This window comes from Mobula hypostoma, chromosome 8 (assembly GCF_963921235.1).
Source record: "Mobula hypostoma chromosome 8, sMobHyp1.1, whole genome shotgun sequence".
Classification (NCBI taxonomy): domain Eukaryota; kingdom Metazoa; phylum Chordata; class Chondrichthyes; order Myliobatiformes; family Myliobatidae; genus Mobula; species Mobula hypostoma.
The window spans coordinates 108,564,502-108,587,238 of record NC_086104.1 but is presented as its reverse complement, the minus strand read 5'-3'; the positions used below and the strand labels follow the sequence as shown (position 1 = coordinate 108,587,238).

General features: G+C 45.7%; 1 protein-coding gene across 1 annotated transcript in view; it reads left to right on the top strand.

Moving 5' to 3' along the window:
• The first annotated feature begins 4,262 nt into the window (after window positions 1–4,262).
• Window positions 4,263–22,737, top strand: part of acat2 (acetyl-CoA acetyltransferase 2) — a 51,966-nt gene continuing 33,491 nt past the window's right edge. The window contains exons 1-4 of the mRNA XM_063056590.1: window positions 4,263–4,366; window positions 12,294–12,428; window positions 18,677–18,858; window positions 19,452–19,569. Of these exons, the coding sequence (XP_062912660.1) occupies window positions 4,315–4,366; window positions 12,294–12,428; window positions 18,677–18,858; window positions 19,452–19,569 (487 nt within the window). The 5' untranslated portion in view covers window positions 4,263–4,314. The remainder of the gene's footprint in view (window positions 4,367–12,293; window positions 12,429–18,676; window positions 18,859–19,451; window positions 19,570–22,737) is intronic.

The following is a 22,737-nucleotide window of genomic DNA, read 5'->3' as shown; positions in this document are numbered from 1 at the left end:
ATATACAGGTTGAGTCTCTGGTAAAGAAGTCAAATTCAATGTTGGCGTTTATTTCAAAGGGAATAGAATATAAAAGCAATGAGGTAAGCAAACCTTTATAAGGCACTAGTCAGGCTGCACTCGGAGCGTTGTCAACAGTTTTGGGTCTCTTATCTCAAAAAGGATGGGTTGTCATTGGAGAAAGTCCAGAGGAGGTTCATGAGGATGATTCTGGGAATAAAGGGGTTAACATATGAGGAGCATTTGGCAGTTTTGGGTCTATACTCACTAGAATTTAGAGGAATACTTGGGGATCTCATTGAAACCTACCGAATGTTGAAAGGACTAGATAAGGTGGATGTTCCCTCTGGTGGGGGTATCCAGAACTAGAGAACACAGCCTCAAAATTGAGGAGTGAGCATTTAGAACAGAAAAGGAGGAATTTTTTAGCCAAAGATGAGCGATTCTGTGGAATGCTCTGCCACAGACTGCAGTGGAGGCCAAGTCCATGAGTATATCTAAAGCGGAGGTGGATAGATTCCTGATAGGTTGGGGCGTCAAGGGATTTGGTGGGAGGGTAGGTGTAGGATCCGGAATCAGCCATGATGAATGGCGGAGCAGACTCAATGGGCTGAACAGCCTAATTCTGCTCCTATGTCTTATGGTCTTCACATTTGCTTTTGCATGACCTCAGTCTCTGCATTGTACTCAATGGTGTGTTTCTTATTACCATGTTTCAGCTTACTTGGTAAGCTTCACACGAACAAGGAATTTCACTGTACCTTGGTGTATATGGCACTTAACTAATATCACTAATATCTGTGTCAGTAATATCTGTTTTATTTGAAGTGAAAGAACATAAAACAAAAGGAGAAAACAGGTGAGCAATAATCTTCGATTAACACATCATAATAAAATTTGGATCAATTTGTAAACTAAGAGTGGAAAACATAGAAATGATGTTTCGTGGATGTCTGTGCAGAGTATGAATTCTCAGATTGCATACTGTATTCATTCTCTGATACTAAATATTTTGAACCAAATATTAGTTGTGATATTGGGTGTTTCATACACAGGAATTAGAGTAATGGGGTTAACATGGCAGACATGGGAGATGATAACTTCATGTAGACTGGACAAATTGCATTTGCTGTTATAAGGAGAAAACTGAATTCGTGGAATGTTTATGAGAGATATTTTATTGAATTCTCTTTCCATTATTGAACATTAAACATTCAACATTACAGCACAGAAACAGGTCCTTTGCCCTACAATGTTACACCAAACTAATTAAACTAATAAATAAACAGCTAATTAAAAGAAGCAGCACAATATTGTAGCAGTTAGCATAATGTTATTACAGTGCCAATGACCTGAGTTCATTTCTGTCACTGTCTGTAAGGAGTTTGTACATTCTCCTCATGACCGTGTGGGTTTCCTCCGGGTGCTTCAATTTCCAAAGACATATGCGTTAGCAGACTAATTGGTCACAGGGGTATAATTAGACGGTGCAGGCTCTTTGGGCCGGAAGGGCCTATTAATGTGGTGTATTTCTAAATAAACTAGTCCCTCTGCCTACACAATGTGAACCAACAAGCTCACGGACAGCTTCTATCCTGCTGTAAGAAGACTATTGAACAATTCCCTAGTACTGTATTACATATTTTGACCCTCGTTTTGACTCTATCTATATTTGTATCATGTCTCCCCTCAGCCTCCGACACTCCAGAGAAAACAACCCGAGTTTCTATTGTGACAGGAACACACATAGATTAAGATGTTAGCTGTCCTGTGTGATCAGCAGTTGGTCTGCCACCTGTCTTCAGGAGAGAGAGATAAGGAAAACAATGGAGCAGCATTTGGAGATGTGTAATGAAGGGGAAGGAGAGCTGTCTAGAGCAGCTCCCCCTTTGAACCCTGAACTGTTTGAAGTGATGGACAGGCGATACCCCAGCAGGGGGATAAAAAGGGACCGGTTCGCTAAGGCAGGACACACACGACACCCGAGGTAACGAGACCCTGGAAGCGGTGCGCCTCTCACAAGTCGGTGGGAAGCTTTTGGTCGGCTGATCGCGGGATCAAGCCTATGACGCTCAGGGTGGAAAGGCACGATCGGCGGGAACCTGGTGTGTGTCCACCCTTGCCTGGGTGCCAGGTTCAGCGCAGGGAAACGATCGTATCTGGAAACGGAGGGGTCACGGTCGGTGACCTCAGATGACATCACAAAGGACTCGCCCGAAAGCTGACTGCGAAGGTCTGTGTGGAAGCTGTGTTGAATATTCATTCGTTTTGCTCTCTCTCCTCCCCCCCCCCCCCCACTGTCCATCTCCCACGGCAGCGATTACTGCGAACTGAACTGAACTTTGCGTCATTTTGAAACTGGTCATTTACCCCTAGACAACAATAGAGCTTGATTGATCCTGTTATCTTAATTCTGTGTACATGCATGTTTATCATTGCTGAACTGTTGCATTCATTATCCTTTTAATTAGAGTACTGTGTTGCTTGTTTCTTTAATAAAACTTTCTTAGTTCTAGTAATCCAGACTCCAACTGAGTGATCCATTTCTGCTGGTTTGGCAACCCAGTTACGGGGTACGTAACACTATAATCCGGGCAACGGCATCGTAAACCTCTCCCGCACCCTTTCCAAAGCCTCCACATCTTTCCTTTAATGGGGCAACCAGAACTGAACACAATTTTCCAGGCACGTCATAACCAGTTTCATAAAGCAGCAACTCAACTTGCTCACTCTGGAAATCATTTCCTCAACTAATAAAGGCAAGCAGGCCATATAATTTCTTTAAAGCCTTATCATCTTGTTCAGCCACTTTCAGAGAGCTATGGATGATCCTAGGATCCTCTGTACATCAATACAGTTAAAGATCCTGTCATTAACTGTGTACTGTCTCTTTACATTTGAGATTTCAAAGAGCAACACCTCTCACTTGTCAGATTAACCTCCATCAGTCATTTCTTCAACCATATCTGCAATTGATCTATATCCCACAGTATTCTTAGGCAACCTTCCACAATATCCACAACACTAACCTTTGCATCATCTGTGAACTAGTCCATCATGGGTAGAGCACTCCCCACTATTGAGCACATCTACATGAAAACCTGTTGAAGGAAAGCAGCATCCTTCATCAGGGACCCCCACCACCCAGGACATGCTCCTTCTTGCTGCTGCCATCAGGAAAAAGTTACAGGAGCTTCAGGACATGCATCACCAGGTTCAGGACCAGTTATTACCCCTCAACAATCAGGCTCTTGAACCAAAGGGGACAACATCACTTGTACCATCATTAAGATGTTCCCACAGCCAATGAACTTACTTTCAAGGACTCTTCATCTCATGTTGTCAATATTAGCTTATTTATTTATTATTATTATTTCTTCTTTTTTGTATTTGCACAGTTTGTTGTCTTCTGCACTCTGTTTGAACACCTAAGTTGGGCGGTCTATCATTAATTCGGTTATGATTATTATTCTATAGATTTATTGAGTATGCCCACAAGAAAATGAATCTCAGGATTGTATATGTTGACAAATATGTCCTTAGATAATAAATTTTCCTTGAAATACTGTTTTCTATTGGCAAGCTAATTCCGAATCCGAAGAAATCAAACATCCATAGATCCTATGCCTGTGTTTCATTGTATTTGTGACAATAAACTTAATTTGAATTTGGGCAGAGCTGATGGCGATTTGGAGAGAAGTAAAACAGAATCATTGTAAGTGGGCACTGGTTGGTTGGTGCAGACTCTGAGATGAAGAGCCTGTACTGTGCCACATGGGTCTGTAACACCACCAACAAACGACTGGCCTACGATTGACCACTGCAGGTCATATGCAAGCAGCCATTGCATTGAAGATATATTTCATTATATTGTGTACAGACGCATTAGGAATAGGAGTAGTCTCTTGGCCCCTCGAACCTTTGCAATTCATGGTTGATTTGATAATGGTCCGGGCATCCCATTTCAATCTACCTGCAGTAATCCTTTCCCCTTTCTCTGTGTAACTCAGCATTTTAAACTGTTGTTAGATTCCGCTCCCACCCCCTTTTCGACGAAGGCTCACTTCCCCACACTCCTAGGGTAAGGGGTGCCCAGTCTTTGCTTACATCAGTCACGGAAAGGTGAGACCGAGAAGGGATGCTCGGAGCTGGGGCGGACTCGCCGGACTTGGTGTAACCTCTCTGACAGCGCCAGCGCCACGGTGCGCACGCCTCCTCTGATGGACAGGCGGGCGGCGGGAGGCGGGAGGCGGGGCCGCGGTCGGCACCCCGGGGTGGGACAGGCGCTAACCCAACCCACTCTGCTTCAGCGCCATGAACGAACAGGACGCTGTGGTGATTGTTTCGGCTGCGCGCAGTCCCATCGGTGAGTAGGCCCGCCGTCGGCAGGGGCCGCGGCACCTCGGCTCCCCGGCTCCTGCTCCGGCCCCGGCTGATACCCTGCGCTGCCCGACCGGCCACTTTAACCGCTTCGCTTAGGCCTATCGTCACTGCTCTACTGAGGGAAATGTCAGCCAATCAGACCCTGCGGCATGGCTGGGATGTTTGCAGACCGCGCGGTGATTGACTACGATAGATCCTGCTGTGCAGTGATTGGTTGCGCCCGATAGGCAGTTTGAGAGTGGAGCACGGTGATTGGCGGAGAACTGAAGGGGTGCCTGTCAAGCTGGTCTCGGGTGTAGTGCCCGCCGCTGGCAGCTGACCGGGGGCCCGGTTGGATCCGGGTCCGGGTCCGGGGACTGCGGGGCAGGACGAAAGCGGAGTACTCTGGGTGCAGGCAGACAGTGAAGGTTCTCCGTAGGTGCTGATTGAGACGGGTGCTTTGTCCTGGATGCAACAAAGGAAATAGGAGCACGGTTAGTCCACTCGGCCCTTCCACTGCCACCATCCCATATGATCCTGCCAGGTTATCTACACTTTAATTTGTTTTTATTTTGAAGTACAGTATGTTAACAGGCCATTCTGGGCCAGTTACATCCATGTGACAAATTATCCTACTAACCCGTTGGTCTCAGAATGTGTCTGGAAACTGGAGCGCCCATGGGAAGCCTGTGCAGTTACAGGGAGAATGTACAGACAGCGGCGGGAAGTGAACACGGTTGCGCTACGCTAACGCTGTGCTACCGTGCCGCCCCAAATTCAGCCTCTTGTTCCATCGAACGCTTGAAAATTTAATGACAGGGTTTCTATTAGCCTCTGTGATAAGGAATTCCACAAGCTCACCATTCTCCAAATGAAGAAATTGCTTGTTTCTGTCCGACATTTCTGCCCCCTTATAGTAAACAATAAATTGAACGGATAGACAAGGAAATCTGCAGATGCTGGAAATCCAAACAACACACACACACACACACACACACACACAAAATGTTGGAGGAACTCAGCAAGTCAGGTAGCTTCTATGAAAGAGAGTGAACAGTTGACGTTTTGGGCTAAGACCCTTCATCAGGACTAGAGAAAAAAATGAAAAGTCAGAGCGTGAAGGTGGGGGAGGAGAGGGAGAAGTACAAGGTGGTAGGTGATGGGTGAAACTGGGAGGGGGGAGTGTGAAGTAAAGAGCTGGGAAGTTGATTGGTGAAAGAGATAATGGGTTGGAGAAGGGGGAATCTGATAGAAGACCATGGGTGAAAGGGGAGGTGCACTAGAGGGAGATGATGGGCAAGTAAAGAGATAAGGTGAGAGAAAGAAATGGGAATGGGGAAGGGGGGGCAATTACTGGAAGTTCAAGAAATCAATGTTCATGCCATCAGGATGGAGGCTACCCAGTCGGAATATAAGAAGTTGCTTCTCCAACCTGAGTGTGGTCTCATTGCGGCAGTAGAGACCATGGACATACCATGGACTGGTATGTTAGAATGGGAAGTAGAATTGGAGTGCGTGGTCATCGAGAGATCTTGTTTTTTCTGGGCAGATGGAGCATAAGTGCTCAGTAAAGCGGTCTCCCAATCTACATCGGGTCTCACCGATATACAGGAGGCCACACTGGGAGCACTGGATACAGTAGATGACCCCAACAGACTCTCAGCCGTTGCCACACCAGGAAGGACTGTTTGGGACCATGAATGGTAGTGAGAGAGGGGCAGGCAAAGCACTTGTTCTCCTTGCAAAGATAAATACCAGGAGGGAGATCTGTGAGGAGGGATGAATGGACAAGGGAGTCGCGTAGGGAGTGTTCCCTGTGGAAATTTTGGTGGGGGAGGAGGGAAAGGTGTGCTTGGTGGTGGGATTCCTTTGGAGATGCTGGAAGTTAAAGAGAATTTTGTGCTGGATGCGGAGGCAGGTGAGGACAGGATGAACCTATCCCTGATGGGATGAGGGCAGATGTGCACGAAATAGAAGAGATGCAGGTGAGGGCAGCATTGATGGTAGAGGAAGGAAAGCCCCTTTCTTTGAAGAAGGAGGACATCTCGTTAGTTCTGGAATGGAAGGCCTCACCCTGAGAATGGATGCAGCGAAGTCTGAGGAGCTGAAAGAAGGGGATGGCTTTTTTTACAAGTGACAGGGCGAGAAAAGGTATAGTCCAGATAGCTGTGAGAATCAGTGGGTTTATAAAAGATATCAGTAGATAAACAATCTCCAGAGATAGAGAGAGAGAGAGAGATCAACAAAGGGGAGGGAGGTGTCAGAAATGGACCAGGTAAATTTGAGGGCAGGGTGAAAGTTGGAGGCAAAGTTGATGAAGTTGGCGAGCTCCGAATGGGTGCAGGAAGCAGCACCAATGCAGTCATTGATGTAGCGTAGGAAAAGTTGGGGAGTGACACCAGTGTAGACTTAGAACATAGACTATTCCACGTAGCCAACAAAAAGGCAGGCATAGCTAGAAGCCATGCGAGTGCCCATGGCTACACCTTTTTTTTGAAGGAAGTGGGAGGAACTGAAGGAGAAATTATTGAGAATGAAGACCAGCTTCCCCAGATTGAAGAGAGTGGTGGTGGAGGGTAGCTGGTGGGGTCTGATGTCTAGAAAGAAATGAGGAGCTTTAAAGCCCTCCTGTTGGGGGATGAAGATGTATGGGGACTGCACATCCATGGTGAAAGTGAAACGATCAGGGCCAGAGAACTTGAATTCATTGAAAAGATCCAGAGTGTGTGGAGTGTCATGGATGTAGGTATGAAGGGACTGAACCGGGAGGTATAAGACTGCGTTGAAGTATGCAGATGCAAATTTGATGGGGCAGGAACAAGCAGAAATAATGGGTCTACCTGGACAGGCAGGTGTGTGGATCTTGAGTAGGAGGTACGGGGTCAGGGAACTATAAGGTTGCTGGCAGTTTGGAGATCCCCAGAGTTCATACAGTCAGTGGTGGTGTGGGAGACAATAGCCTGGTGCTCCTTAGTGGGATCCTGTTCGAGGGGTGAGTAAGAGGAGGTGTCTGAGAGTTGTTGCCTGGCTTCAGCAAGGTGGAGGTCAGTTCGACAGTCTGCTACAGCACCCCGCTTAACTGCGGGTTTGATAGTAAGGTTAGGATTAGTGTAGAGAGGTAACATCCTCAGTGTGGAATTGTGTGAATTTCGGAAGGAGTGAGGTTGGAATTGGAGACAGGAGTGGTGAAGTCGAGACGGTTGATGTCTTCTCGGCACTTAGCAATGAAAAGACCCAGAGCAGGGTGTCCGGGAAGAGGAGGAGTGTTGAAGATGAGAGAAGAGGATGCTGGAAATCTTGAGCAACAAAAGCGAACCAGTTAGTAGGTTAATTACTCATTGTAAATTGTCCTGTGATTAGGATGGGTTAAATAGGTGGGGTGCTGGGCAGTGCGCCTTGTTGGGACAGGAGGGCCTGTGTGTGCCGTATTTCTTAATAAATATATAAGCCCAAAATGTTGGAGGAACTGAGCAAGTCAGGCAGAATCTATGGAGGGAAATGAACAGTTGACATTTTAGAAGGGGGTTGAATATTGGTAGCTCGGGTTGAGGTGTTTGATGTTGCAGTGAGCGCTGAGCTTGGCAAGCAACTTGCAGACTTTTCAACACCAGTCAGGGTGACATCCTCAGTGCAGAATTGTGTGAGTTTCTGGGAGTGCTTGTGTTTATGTAGATTTCCATTCACTTGCCTTGGTCCTTCAGTTGACTTTTGAACTCTATTGGCTGGCATTTCCTGGGCTTCCAGGGGTTCGTAGATGGTTTCGACTCCGATACGATTGTTTGCAGAGTTATCAGAAGAGAACCACACTTCTAAAAATTCCCGTGCCTGCTTCATGTTTCCCTGCACCAGAACCTCCGCGGTGTTTCAGTTAAAACGGTGGCCTTCTCAGTCTTCATGTACCGAGATCCACAAAAGTTTGTGTTCCCATAAAAGGTGTCACTTAGAGAGCGATCCCAACAGAAAGTAGAGAGCGGTGCTGTTCCCATAAAAGGTGTCACTTGGAGAGCGATCCCAACAAAAAGTAGGGAGCGGTGCTATTCCCATAAAAGAACTGCTGGTGCAGAGACATTCTTTCTTGGAGTAGGACAGGGGTCGGCAACCTTTTTGCCTCTGTGGGCTGGATTGCATATTAATGAGTGGACGGTGGGCCAGATAAATGCCTTAAAAAACTTGAAATATGGGAATTATCCATTTAAATACATCTAGTTATGTTTTGCCTCAAATTAATGAATAACGCATGTTAGAAAATTATTTGTGCTTAAGGTTGCCTACCCCTGGATTAGGAGATCAAAGGTACACTCCACACGAACTACTTCTCGTCAACTTGATTTCTGTGTTCAGTAAGAGTGCTGATTCTGTCCCCTGTGAAAGACGTTTTCTGTGTTAACTGCTTCCTGTGAGTGATTGGTGTGGAATCTGTTGTTGCTTATCATCTATGTTAGTGATGTAGTGAGCTGATTATGTTGTTAACTGGATCAGCAAATTTGCAGACAACACCAATCCTGGGATCTAGTGGTCAGCAAGGAAGGCTATCATAGCTTGCAGTGAGATCTGGACCATTTGGGAAAAGGGGCTGAAAATGGCAGGTAGAATTTAATGCAGACAAGTGTGAAATATTAAGCTTTGGGAGGACCAACCAAGGTAGGACTTATAGTGTATGGTGAGCAGTAGGCACTAAAGAGTGTGGTAGAACAGAGGGATCTGGAAATGCAGGTCCATAATTCGTTGAAAGTGGCATCACAGGTAGATAGGGTTATAAAGGAGCCTTTGGTGCATTGCCTTTTATAAGTTTATTGAGAGAAGCAAGGGATGAATTGACTGGGGCCTTGACTAGATGTTTTGGATCTTCTCGAGCTACAGACAAGGTCCCAGAGGACTGTCAAGTCCTGTTAAGGAAGGGTAATCCTGGAAAGTGTAAACCTGTGAGTCTCACCTCAGGTGGGGAAGTAATTGGTGCAGATTTCGAAGAATAAGCAATTGGAAAGCTATGGCCATTAGGGGCAGTCAGCATGGTTTTACGCAGAGCAAGTCAGGTCCTAAAACTTGATTGAGCGTTTTCAGAAAGTGGCAAAGCTGATTACATAAGAACATAAGAAATAGGAGCAGGAGTAGGCCATTCGGCCCATTGAGCCTGCCCCGCCATTCAATAAGATCATGGCTGATCTGTCCGTAAACTGAGCTCCACCTACCTGCCTTTTCCCCATAGCCCTTAATTCCCCTACTATGTGTCGCAGAAAAATCTCAGGAGCAGCAGATGGAACAAATCAGGCCGACTCAAAGAATTGTTTCAAACTAAAGGACTTTATTTATACGTTATATAACAGAGAGCCTCTTCTCCTAAAAGCGGTGTTCAGAAGCTCTGGTTAGCTTTCAGACACGCTTCATTATATAGACACAGCGTACGTAACTAAAAGCACTTAACAATAACATTGCTTGACTGTGAACTTAGGCCTAAAATGTACAAACAACGTGACTTTGAACTTGGCCTAAATTTCAACAAACAACAGCAATATGTAAATGCGGAGCCATAACATTTTTCCTTAGACATTAGCAAAGATTTTCAGCTAAATTCTAAGAGCAAGGACTTTAGCTGTATTTTAAGAGCATTCACAAGCTATTAGGTTAACCACTACATATCCAAAGAGTCTTAAATTCTTCCACAATATGTAAAAATCTATCTAATTATATCTTCAGTATATTTAGTGAAGAAGCCTCAACTGTTTCCCTGGGTAGAGAATTCCACAGATCCTCCACTCTCTGGGAAAAACAGTTTATCTCATCTCCATCCTAAATCTTCTCCCCTGAATCTTGAGGCAATGTCCCCTAGTTCTAGTCTCACCTACCACTGGAAACAACTTTCCTACTTCTTTCTTATCTATTCCTTTCAAAATTTTGTATGTTTCTATAAGATCCCCTCTCAGTCTTCTGAATTCCAGAGAGTATCGTCCCAGCCGACTCAATCTCTCCTCATAGATTAACCCCTTCATCAATGGTATCAACCTGGTGAACCTCCTCTGCAGTGCCTCCAAAGCCAGTATGTCCTTCCTCAAGTATGGAGACCAGAACTGCACACAGTACTCCAGGTGCGGCCTCACCAGTACCCTGTGTAGTTGCAGCATGACCTCCCTGCTCTTGAATTCAATTCCTCTAGCAATGAATGCCAACATTCTGTTTGCCTTCTTAATAACCTGTTGTACCTGCAAGCCAACTTTTTGCAATTCATGAACAAGCACTCCCAAGTCCCTCTGCACAACAGCATGCTGCAGTCTTTCACCATTTAAATAATAATCTGCTCTTCTATTATTCCTTCCAAACTGCATGATCTCGCATTTACCAACATTGTATTCCATCTGCCAGACCTTGGCCCACTCACTTAACCTATCAATATCCCTCTGCAGACTCTCCACATCCTCTGTACAATTTGCTTTTCCACTCAGTTTAGTGTCATCAGCAAATTTTGCTACGCTACACTCAGTTCCCTCTTCCAAATCATCAATATAAACGGTATACAGCTGCAGGCCCAGCACCGACCCCTGCGGCACCCCACTCACCACTGACTGCCAACCAGAGAAACACCCATTTATACCAACTCTCTGCCTTCTATTAGTTAACCAATCCACTATCCATGCCAAATCACTTCCTCCGACTCCATGCACCTGTATCTTATTTATAAGTCTCTTGTGCGGCACCTTATCGAACGCCTTCTGGAAATCCAAGTATACGACATCCACCTGTTCCCCTCTATCCACTGCACTCATTATGTCCTCAAAGAACTCCAGTAAATTTGTCAAACAGGACCTGTCCTTTCTGAATCCATGCTGCGTCTGTCTAATGGAACCGTTCCTTTCTAAATGTTTTGCTATTTCTTCTTTAATGACAGCTTCAAGCATTTTCCTGACTACAAATGTTAAGCTAACTGGCCTATAGTTGCCTGTCTTTTGCCTACATCCTTTTTTAAAAGTTGATAAAGGTGGAACTGTGTATGTTGTCTTCATGGATTTTAGTGAGGCATTTGACAAGATACCTCACGGGAGGCTCATGCAGAAGATTATGCATGGGATCCAAGGTGACTTAGGCATTTACAAACAGAATTTGCTTGCCTTTAGAAGACAGAGGGAATTACTTTGGCTGGAGGCCTGTAACTCGTAGTATTCTGAAGGAGTAAGCACTGGGACCTTTGCTGTTCGTGATATTTATACTGTAAATAACTTGGATAAAAATGTGGATGGGCGGGTTAGTAAGTTCACAGTCAACACAAAGATTGATGGTGTTGTGGATAGCGTAGAAGACTGGCAAAGGATACAGCGGGATATGGATCAGTTACAGATAAGGTCAGAGATGTGGCTGGTGGAGTTTAAGGTGTTGCGCTTTGGGAGGTCGTATGTGAGGGGTAGTGCACAGATAAAGGCAGGACTCTAAACAGTGTTAATGTCCATAGCTCCCTGAAAGTGGGTATGCATGTTGATCGGGGGGTAAAAAAGATATATGACATACTGGCTTTATTAATTGAGATATTAGTTCCAGAGTTAGAAAGTTGTGTTGAAGCTTTATAAAACTCTGGGACTCTGTCTCATCAGTATGGTCCACTACGGTGATGTCACCTGCACACTTAATGCAGTTAGAGGGAATTTGGCCATATAGTCACAAGGATTAAAGGGTAAAGTCGTGTTCTGAGGACACATTGAGAATAGGCTGGTTGGGTGGTCATTGGCCGTTTTTTGTGAATCGGGCACATGTGGATAACACTCCACATGATCAAGTGGAGTTCGGCGTTGTAATTGTCCTGAAACTCCTACTCCACTTTGAACTTGGAGAAACTGGTGAATAGGAAGTAGAGAAGCAGTTTCATTGTAAAATCCAGGCCCTTTATATTGCATTTTCTTTCAGTAGCTGAGTGAATTTGGATGCTATGAACTTGTTTGTCTTTCTAGGTTCCTTCAATGGCTGTCTATCGAGTCTGGCTGCCCATCAGATCGCATCAGTGGTGATAAAGGAAACCCTGAAGAAAGCAAATATACAACCAGAAGATGTGTCTGAAGTGATTTTAGGGCATGTTTTTACTGCAGGTACAGTACAGCAAGTGGGTCGTAATGAAGGTGGGGATGTACCCAAGAACTCAACAGCACATTTGAACTGAAAGAAAAATGAATAATTGCAAATGCTGCAAATCTGAAGTAAAACCTGAAAATGCTGGAAACACTCAGCAAGTTAGGCAGCATCTGTGGAGAGAGAAGCAGAGGCAGCATCAGCAATCCTTTGTCAGACTGCGAGTTAGAAAAGGTACTTGAAGTTGTAGAGAGAATGGAGGCAGGAAAAAGGAAGATTATTGCGAGGACATGTCGTCTGGTCACGTGGATTATCGGAGTAGACAGAAGGCGATGCGAGAAACAATGTGCTGCTAACAGTGGGGCTGTGGGGCATGGCCACTGGACCATGCTGTATTCAGGAGCCCGAGTCACAGAGAGGTGTCTTACAGTAGGAAGTCAGCTTTCTGGTGAGTGTAACGAGTGTGGGAATGGGTCTCTGGTGAGATGGCAGAGAGCAGGGGATCCTAAGACCATAAGACATAGGAGCAGAATTAGGCCATTTGGCCCATCGAGCCTGTTCGGCCATTCCATCATGACTGAATTATTCTCCCCCTCATCACCATTCTCCTGCCTTCTTCCCATAACCTTTGACGCCCTTACTCATAAAGAACCGGTGAACCACCACTTTAACTATACCCAGTGACTTGGCTTCCACAGATGCACCACCCTCTGGCTAAAGAAATTCTCCTCTGTTGCAGAGGGATGTCCCTCTAATCTGAGGCCATGCCCTCTGGTTTTATACTCACCCACTACAGGGGACATCCTCTCCACATCCATTCTAGTTAGGCCTTCCAATGCCTTATTAAGCCACATCCTTGCCTTTATATTCTATTCTGTTCAAAATGATTATTCCTCCATAAAGGCAGGACAGTCTTTTAAAGGGAGAGGTAATACTGATACATCAGAATTTATCTCACCCTCTCAATCTGCAGGGTGAATTCTATCATATGATCACTACTTTCTAAGGGTAGTGGTTCAGAATCTGGTTCAGAATTGCCTTTTTCTTAGTGAGCTCAAATAGAAACTGCTCTAACAAGCTTCTCATATGCATTCTACAAATTCCCTCTCTCGGGATCCAGTACCAACCTAATTTTCCCAATCTACCTGCATACTGAAATCCCCCACAACATGCTCTTTTAACGCGCCTTTTCTATCATCCTTTGTATTTTGTACCCCTCATCCGAGCCACTGCTCGGAGGCTTTTTGCCCTTGAAGTTTTTTTTACCCACAACAATTCTACATCTTCTGATCTTATGTCACCTCTTTCTAAGGATTTGCTTTCACCCTTTTACCAACAAAACTACCCCTTCCCCTCTGCCTAACTGCCTGTCCTTTCAGTACAATGTGTATGCTTGGATGTTAGTGCTCAACTGTGATCTTCCAGCCACAACTCCGTGATGCCCACAGCGTCATACCTGCCAATCTCTAACTGCACTACAAGATCATCTACATTATTCCATATACTGCATGCATTCAAATACAACACCTTCAATCCTGTAATCCTCTCACTTTTTTAATTTTGCCCCCATGTTACACTTAAACTCTTCTCACTGACTACAATTTTGCCCTCTCAAAAAGGATTCTGTTGATAACAGTTGTTCTGTCAGTCACATTTTGTTATGCTTTGAGTTTTGATAGGTTCCTCCTCAAAGTTGCAGGCGGTTTATGAGCATCTGTGACTGATCCAGTGTAGTGATTGCGACAAGTACCACGTTGGTCAAACGGGAAAAAAAGTATCGATGAAGCTACACGAGCGTCAGCTAGTGAGCAGAAGGCATGACCCACTCTCGTTAGCGTCAGTTCATGAAGATGAAGAAGGACACCATTTCAACTGGGTGACAGCCAGAGACTTGACTCAAGCAAGAACAAGAAAAGAATGAGAATTTCTTGAAGCGTGGTTCTCTACAGAAGGAGCCATTAGCTAGCACATTGACATAGATCCAGCATATGAATCCTTACAGAGAAAAGAGAAACAACGACATCAACAATCAACGAATTACCAGTAATCTCAGGACCTGAATAGTGAAGCAAAAACTTCCAATGTACCTCCCTCGAAGCTAGCTAGTCAGAATCTTCTCCTGCTAACCTGTCCAGAGTGTTTTGAAAAAGCCAACCAGCCTGTGATGTCTAATCAATATCTATCTGGACCCCAGAGGAATATATAAGCCAGCATTTTGAGGAGAGAACACTCTCAACTGCACACCTAGTAGTTGCTTACTAGAACTAGGGGACATAGGCTCAAGATTTGGAGGAGTAGATTTAGGATAGCGGAGGAACTGCTTTTCCCAGAGAGTGGTGAATCTGTGGAATTCTCTGCCAATGAAGCAGTGGAGGCTACCTCAGTAAATGTATTTCAGGCAAGGTTGGATAGGTTTTTGCATAGTAGGGGAATTAAGGGTTATGGGGTAAAGGCAGATGGGTGGAGATGAGTCCATGGTCAGATCAGCCATGATCTTATTGAATGGTGGAGCAGGCTCGACGGGCCGGATGACCGACTCCTGCTCCTATTTCTTATGTTCTGATGATGGCTTCTCGATTGGAGCGGAAATGTCTGCAATCATATTGCCAAGCTCAGCGTTCAGCCAAACTTCCAAATAGCCTACCAATATTCCGTAATATTTCAAATCTCTATTCTTTGTTGTTTTGGACTGGAGTACTCCGATAGATTCAAACTAATTTGAGTAAATGGTGAGACTGGAAGGGTTTAGGAGAGATGTCTTTCTTTAAGGTACCACAGGCAACCTGGAGGACTGGTTCCACTACCCGTTCTCTCCCCGGACACAAACAGCTCCAACCTTTGAACAACTTGTTCCTCACTGGTTTTCTGATTGTTCGGATCTTCCGTCTGATAAGTGTGAAGCGTGAATAGGGTAAATGCACACAGTCTTTATCCCGGGGTTGGGGAATCAGAACTAGAGATTTAAGGTGAGAGGGGAGACATTTTGGAGTGCCTAGGGGCGACTCATGTAGCAGCAGAACTCTCAATGGATACGATTAAATATTCTTGTTTCAGCCTGATGCAGCTAAAAAGCACAACTGCTTCCAAGGTCAGTACAGTCAACAAAGATGTCTTAATGAGTTTAAATGAACTTCCGCTGCTTAAAACTGACAGAAACAATGCTGATTGTGGACGGATTTGTCCTCTTGGGATTCCACGCAGGAAGGCATACAAGTGTGTTTAAGGAAACGGGGTTTTAACCTCCCAATACCAATTATCTCAGAGTTTTCAAAGGTACATTTAATGTTAGAGAAATGTATACAATATACATCCTGAAATTCCTTTTCTTCGCAACCATCCACGAAAACAGAGGAGTGCTCCAAAGAATGAATGACAGTTAAATGTTAGAGCCCCAAAGCCCCCCCAGCTCCCCCCTCCTCCCGTGCATAGGCGGCAGCAAATAACCAACAATTATCTTGCTGGCAAACGTGCAGTCTCTGGTGATTAAAGTCGATGATCTCAGAGTTAGGATGCTGAATCAGAAGGACATTAGGATCGTGTGTGTCCTTTGTTTCACAGAATCCTGGTTAACCCCTTCTGTACCAGATGCAGCAATTCAGATCGACAGGTTTACTGTACACCGTCAGGATAGATCTATAGAGTCTCTCAAGAGCAGAGGTGGAGGAGTGTGCCTCATGATCAACTCTTCTTGGTGCACAAATATATCAGTGCTGTCCCAATTCTGCCCACCAGACCCGGAATATCTAGCAGTTAAGTGCTGTCCTTTTTACCCACCATGGGAGTTCTCTGGGGTCATTCTGGTAGCAGTATACATTCCACCTCAGGCCAATGTCAATCAGGCTTTAGGTGATCTGAGCAATGGGATCAACATGCATGAAACAGCACATCCTAACGCCGTCACCATTACTTTGGGGAATTTTAACCAGGCCAGTCTGATAAAATCACTAAGCAATTACCACCAACACATCACTTCCAATACCAGAGGAAGCAATACACTGGACCGCTGCTACATCACCATCAAGAATGCCTACTGGGCTATTCCGTGCCCTCAGTTCGGGAAGTCTGATCCCCTGGCTGTACTTGTACTCCTTGAGTATAAGCAGAGACTGGAGACTGCAGCACCACCAGTGAAGACCAAGAAGGTATGAACAAGGGAAGCACAGGAGCGCCCACAGGACTGCTTTGAATCAGTGGGCTGGACTGTATTCAGGGATTCATCTTCGAACCTGGATGAGTATGCTGAAGTTGTTACCGACTTCACTAAACCCTGTGTGGATGAGTGTGTACCTACAAAGACTTGCTGTACATTCCCAAACCAAAAGCCATGGATGAACCAGGAGGTACATCGTCTGCTGAAGGCTAGATCTGTGGCATTCAAGTCTGGCGACCCAGGCCTGTACCAGAAAACCAGGTATGATTTGCGGAGGGCTATTTCAGGGGCGAAGAGACAATTTCAAACAAGGTTGGAGGCGACATCGGATGTACAACAACTCTGGCAGGGTCAGACATTACTTCCTACAAAGTGAAACCCAATAGCATGAATGGCCTTGAGAGGTTGGTCACGACTAGACTGAACTCCTGCCTCTGCAAGGACCAGGACCCATTGTAATTTGCCAATCGCCACAATAGGACAACAGCAGATGCAATCTCAATGGCTCTTCACACAGCTTTAGACCACCTGGATAACACAAACACATACATCAGGATGCTGTTCATCGACTATAGCTCAGCATTTAATACCATCATTCCCACAATCCTGATTGAGAAGTTACAGAACCTGGGCCTCTGTACCTACATCTGCAATTGGATCCTCGACTTCCTAACCGGAAGACCACAATCTGTGTGGATTGGTGATAACTTATCCTCCTCGCTGACAATCAACACTGGTGCACCTCAGGGGTGTATGCTTAGCCCACTGTTCTACTCTCTCTATATCCATGACTGTGTGGCTAGGCATAGCTCAAATACCATCTACAAATCTGCTGATGATACAACCACTGTTGGTAGAATCTCCAACGGTGACAAGAGGGCCTACAGGAGTGAGATATGCCAACTAGTGGAGTGAGGCCGCAGCAACAACCTGGCACTGAACGTCAGTAAGATGAAAGAGCTGATTGTGGACTTCAGGAAGGGTAAGATGAAGGAACACATACCAATCCTCATAGAGGGATCAGAAGAGGAGAGAGTGAGCAGCTTCAAGTTCCTGGGTGTCAAGATCTCTGAGCATCTAACCTGGTCCCAATATATCGATGTGGTTATAAAGAAGGCGAGATGGTGGCTATTCTTCATTAGGAGTTTGAAGAGATTTGGTATGTCAACAAATACATTCAAAAACTTCTATAGATGTACCATGGAGAGCATTCTGACAGTCTGCAGATGGTTGTAAATCTAGTCAGTTCCATCCTGGGTACTAGCCTACAAAGTACCCAGGATATCTTCAGGGAGTGGTGTCTCGGAAAGGCAGCGTCCATTATTAAGGACCTCCAGCACCCAGGGCATGCCCTTTTCTCACTGTTACCATCAGGTAGGAGGTACAGAAGCCTGAAGACACACACTCAGCGATTCAGGAACAGCTTCTTCCCCTCTGCCATCTGATTCCGAAATGGACATTGAACCCTTGAAAATTACCTCACTTTTTTAATATATATTATTTCTGTTTTTTGCACATTTTAAATCTATTCATATACTGTAACTGATTTACTTATTTATTATTATTTTATTTTGTTTTTTTTTCTTTTATAATATGTATTGCATTGAACCGCTGCTGCTAAGTTAACAATTTTCACGACACATGCTGGTGATAATAAACCTGATTCTGATTTAATAGGACCTGATGGGCAATACATTTTTCTTCCACCCAGAGGAAGGTCCATTTATGGAATGAGCTGCCAGAGGAAAAGGCTGAGCAGAACATGTTAAAAAAGACCTTGGACATATACACGGATAGCAGTGGTCCATGGCATACAAAAGGTTGTGAACGCCTGGTTTAAAGGGGTTGGGACCAATGCTGTAAGATGGGATTAATTCAGAGGGAAATCTTGGTTGGCAAGGCCCAGGGCCTGTTTTTGTGCTGTACATGGTCATGACTCACTGTGGCACCCACTCTAGTTTTATTAAACACCTTGTTGGCACTGCACTTGGCCATGGAGATTTACTGTTGTATTTTGTCCAATGCAATGATAATTGGGAATCACCTGTTGCATGTGAGGCACTCTGCTTTGGTCAGTTCCTGCAGTTTTGCTACCTCTAACCTTCCTTTGTTCTGTAGGCGAAGGACAGAACCCTGCCCGCCAGGCTAGTGTGGCTGCAGGGATCCCCTACCAGGTCCCAGCGTGGAGCTGTCAGATGGTGTGTGGTTCTGGACTGAAGGCGGTGTGTCTAGCTGCTCAAGCCATCCTGACAGGGTGCTCTGACATTGTGGTCGCTGGAGGCATGGAGAGCATGAGCAAGGTATGGGCACCCTCAGCTCTGAAAATTAACCTTACACATCACTGGAGCATCCCCTGTGCTGCCCCTCCCGAGTCGGTAGTGACGGCTTTGCAGAGTGGCGGGAGCCTGGTGCTGAGGGATTGATGGAGGGTTGGCGTCAGTAGTTAGTGTGATAATTGACTTTCCTAAATAACTTTTTGAAAAATGCTGAGAGAAGTATATAACCCCTCACCCCACCACTGCCCAGCAATGTGAGGCAGAAGGTGGTGTTTCAGCTACAGTGAGGTACTGCTTTTAGAAGGTTGCCTAAAGTTCAAGGTAAAATTTATTTTCACCACATGTATGTATTCTGATAATAAATTTTACTTTGAACTTTCTACAGCTGGAAGCTCTGGGATTTGGGGCAGAGAGCAGACAGACATGAGGGTCAGGTGGTGGTCACAGACTGAGAGCAGTTAGCCGGCATACAGTCTGGGTACCAGGGTCATGGGGTTACTGTCTGCAGACACTCCTGTGCTGCATCTCCACCCTTTCACTGAGTGCGTCACAAGCATCTGTACCAGACAGACCCGTGCCAGTGTGGCTGTAACAACTGCTGGACTTTTCGTCCCCAGGCTCCACACATGGTGCAGATGAGAGCTGGACACAAAATGGGCAACGCCTCCCTTCAAGATAGCATTCTGTGCGATGGGCTGACGGATGCATTTCACAGTTACCACATGGGAATCACAGGTAAACTTGCCACCATCTCCTCTAGTCGTGAATGCTGTCTTGGGCACAAACACAACTTTAGCACCTTGGCAGTGACCCATTGGAAGAATATAAGAGGAATTTAATCTTGTAAAATGCTGCTGTCTCTCACTGTTCAATCCAGTTTGAGGAATTTGACTGTATAATCCAAGCCAGAATTCACTGCAGCTTTAAGGGAATACGCTGGTCTGGAGGTGCCTCCTGTCTCTAGTCCTTTAGTGTGACGATTGGAACTGCACACAGCACTCCTTCTGTGACTTCCAAGCTTCACCAAATCTTGTACCATATCCCTCTTCTTGTATACCCTCTGCTCCAGAGAACGAGGCAAGTCTTTGATGTCCCCTCTTTACCCCATTATGTACCTGTTACCTTTGGACTTTAATGCCAAGCTCTCTCTGTTCCTCAATACTTCCCGGGGATCTATCATTCCTGTGTATCCCTCACCCTGCTTCGACTTCCTAAAATGCATCACCTCACTCTTATTAGGATTCAATTCAATCTGCCAATGCTGTGACATTTTTGTCAAGGATGAGGTTACAGAGTACCTGGGGGCATATGACAAGATAGGCAGAACTCAGCATGGATTTCTTAGAGGAAAATCCTGCTTGACAAACCTATTACAATGTTTTGAGGAAATTACCAGTAGACTAGACAAGGGAGATGCAGTGGATATTGTATATTTGGATTTTCAGAAAGTCTTTGACAAGGTGCCACGCATGAGGCTAATTAATAAGATAGGAGCCCATGGAATTATGGGAAAGTTACATACGTGGATAGAGCGTTGGCTGATTGGCAGGAGACAGAGAGTGGGAATAAAGGAATCCTATTCTGCTTGGCTGCCGGTTACCAGTGGTGTTCCACAGGGATCAGTGTTGGGGCCGCTTCTTTTTACATTGTACATCAACGATTTAGATTATGGAATAGATGGCTTTGTGGCTAAGTTTGCTGATGATACGAAGATAGGTGGAGGGGCCGGTAGTGCTGAGGAAACGGACAGTCTGCAGAGAGACATGGATAGATTGGAAGAATGGGCAGAGAAGTGGCAAATGAAGTACAATGTTGGAAAGTGTATGGTTATGCACTTTGGCAGAAGAAATAAACAGGCAGACTATTATTTAAATGGGGAGAGAATTCAAAGTTCCGAGATGCAACGGGACTTGGGAGTCCTCGTACAGGATACCCTTAATATTAACCTCCAGATTGAGTTGGTGGTGAAGAAGGTGAATGCAATGTTGGCATTCATTTCTAGAGGAATAGAGTATAGGAGCAGAGATGTGATGTTGAGGCTGTATAAAGCACTGGTAAGACCTCACTTGGAGTACTGTGGACAGTTTTGGTCTCCTTATTTAAGAAAGGATGTGCTGATGTTGGAGACGGTACAGAGAAGATTCACTAGAATGATTCTGGGAATGAGAGGGTTAACATATGAGGAACATTTGTCCGCTGGACTGTATTCCTTGGAGTTTAGAAGAATGAGGGGGGACCTCCAGGGTTAGGTTGAGAGTATGCGGGCAGTGGGCAAATCAGCCCTCTTGTGCTTTTTGATCTCCTTACTTGAGATTCAATTTCACACAACCCTGCCACTTTGATCTGGCACATGCCTTCATTAACCAGGTCCAACACTTGCTTTTCTTGGATCTTGCCCCTCCTGACAAGGGCAATCGGGTTTGTGGGGGTGTGACCAGGATTAATCGGGGTATGCCTAGGGTTTGTGGAGGTGTGCCCAGGGATGATCAGGATGTGCCTAGGTTTGTGGGGGTGTGTGCCCCCTTGGACGTTAGGATTAGGTTTGAGTGATGGGCTGGTGGATGTATATGTGTATTAGGGTTAGGGTTAGGGTTAGTGTTAGGTTGAGAGTATGCGGGCAGTGGGCAAATCAGCCCTCTTGTGCTTTTCGATCTCCTCATTGAGATTCAATTTCACGCAAACCTGCCACTTTGATCTGACCCACGCCTTCAGTAACCAGGTCCAACACTTGCCTTTCATGGATCTTGCCCCTCCTGACAAAGGTAATTGGGCTTGTGGGGGTGTGGCCAGGGTTAATCGGGATGTGCCTAGGGTTTGTAGGGGTGTGGCAAGGGTTTGTGGGGGTGTGTGCCCCCTTGGACGTTAGGAGTAGGTTTGAGCATTGGGCTGGTGGATGTATATGTGTGACTGGGAGAGGTAAGGCTGTGGAGTTTAGAGTGGCGAGGTATGAGGTGCTATGGGGATAGGCTCGTGTGGTGAAGCCAGGTTAATCTGGCCCATGCCTTTCATTATCGTGGTCTGACACCACATGGTTCAATGAACTGCGTGTGCACTGGGACACATCATCAGTAATTAGGGTTAGGGTTAGGGCTAGGGTTAGAGTTAGGCTTATGGATAGGGCGAGGGCTAGGGTTAGGGCTAGGTTTAGAGTTAGGGGTAGGGATAGGGGTAGGGATAGGGCTAGGGTTAGGGCTAGGGTTAGGGGTAGGGCTAGGGGCAAGGGTAGGGCTCGGGGTAGGGGTAGGGCTAGGGTTAGGCCTAGGGCTAGGGCTAGGGTTAGTGTTAGGTTGAGAGTATGCGGGCAGTGGGCATATCAGCCCTCTTGTGCTTTTTGATCTCCTCACTTGTGATTCAAATTCACACAACCCTGCCACTTTGATCTGGCCCACGCCTTCATTAACCAGGTCCAACACTTGCCTTTCTTGGATCTTGCTCCTCCTGACAAAGGTAATCCGGTTTGTAGGGGTGTGGCCAGGGTTAATCGGGGTGTGCCTAGCATTTGTGGGGGTGTGGCAAGGGATAACCAGGATGTGCCTAGGGATTGTGGGGGTGTGCTTTAGGATTAGGTTTGAGTGTTGGGCTGGAGGATGTATATGTGTGACCGGGAGAGGTAATGCTGCAGAGATTTGAGTGGTGAGGTATCAGGTGCTATGGGGATAGGCTCGTGTGGTGAAGCCAGGTGAATCTGGCCCATGCCTTTCATTATCGTGGTCTGACACCACTTGGTTCAATGAACCGGATGTGCACTGGGACTCATCATCAGTAATGCATCCTCGGATCATCAGGTGTTTCGGGTCTTTAATCATTAGACACCCTCCCCGAGGTGACCCAGCCGGAGTTGATCAAGCTTGGCTTGTGTTTTCCCATGGACCAGGATAATGAGAGGCATGTGATTCTGAGGGT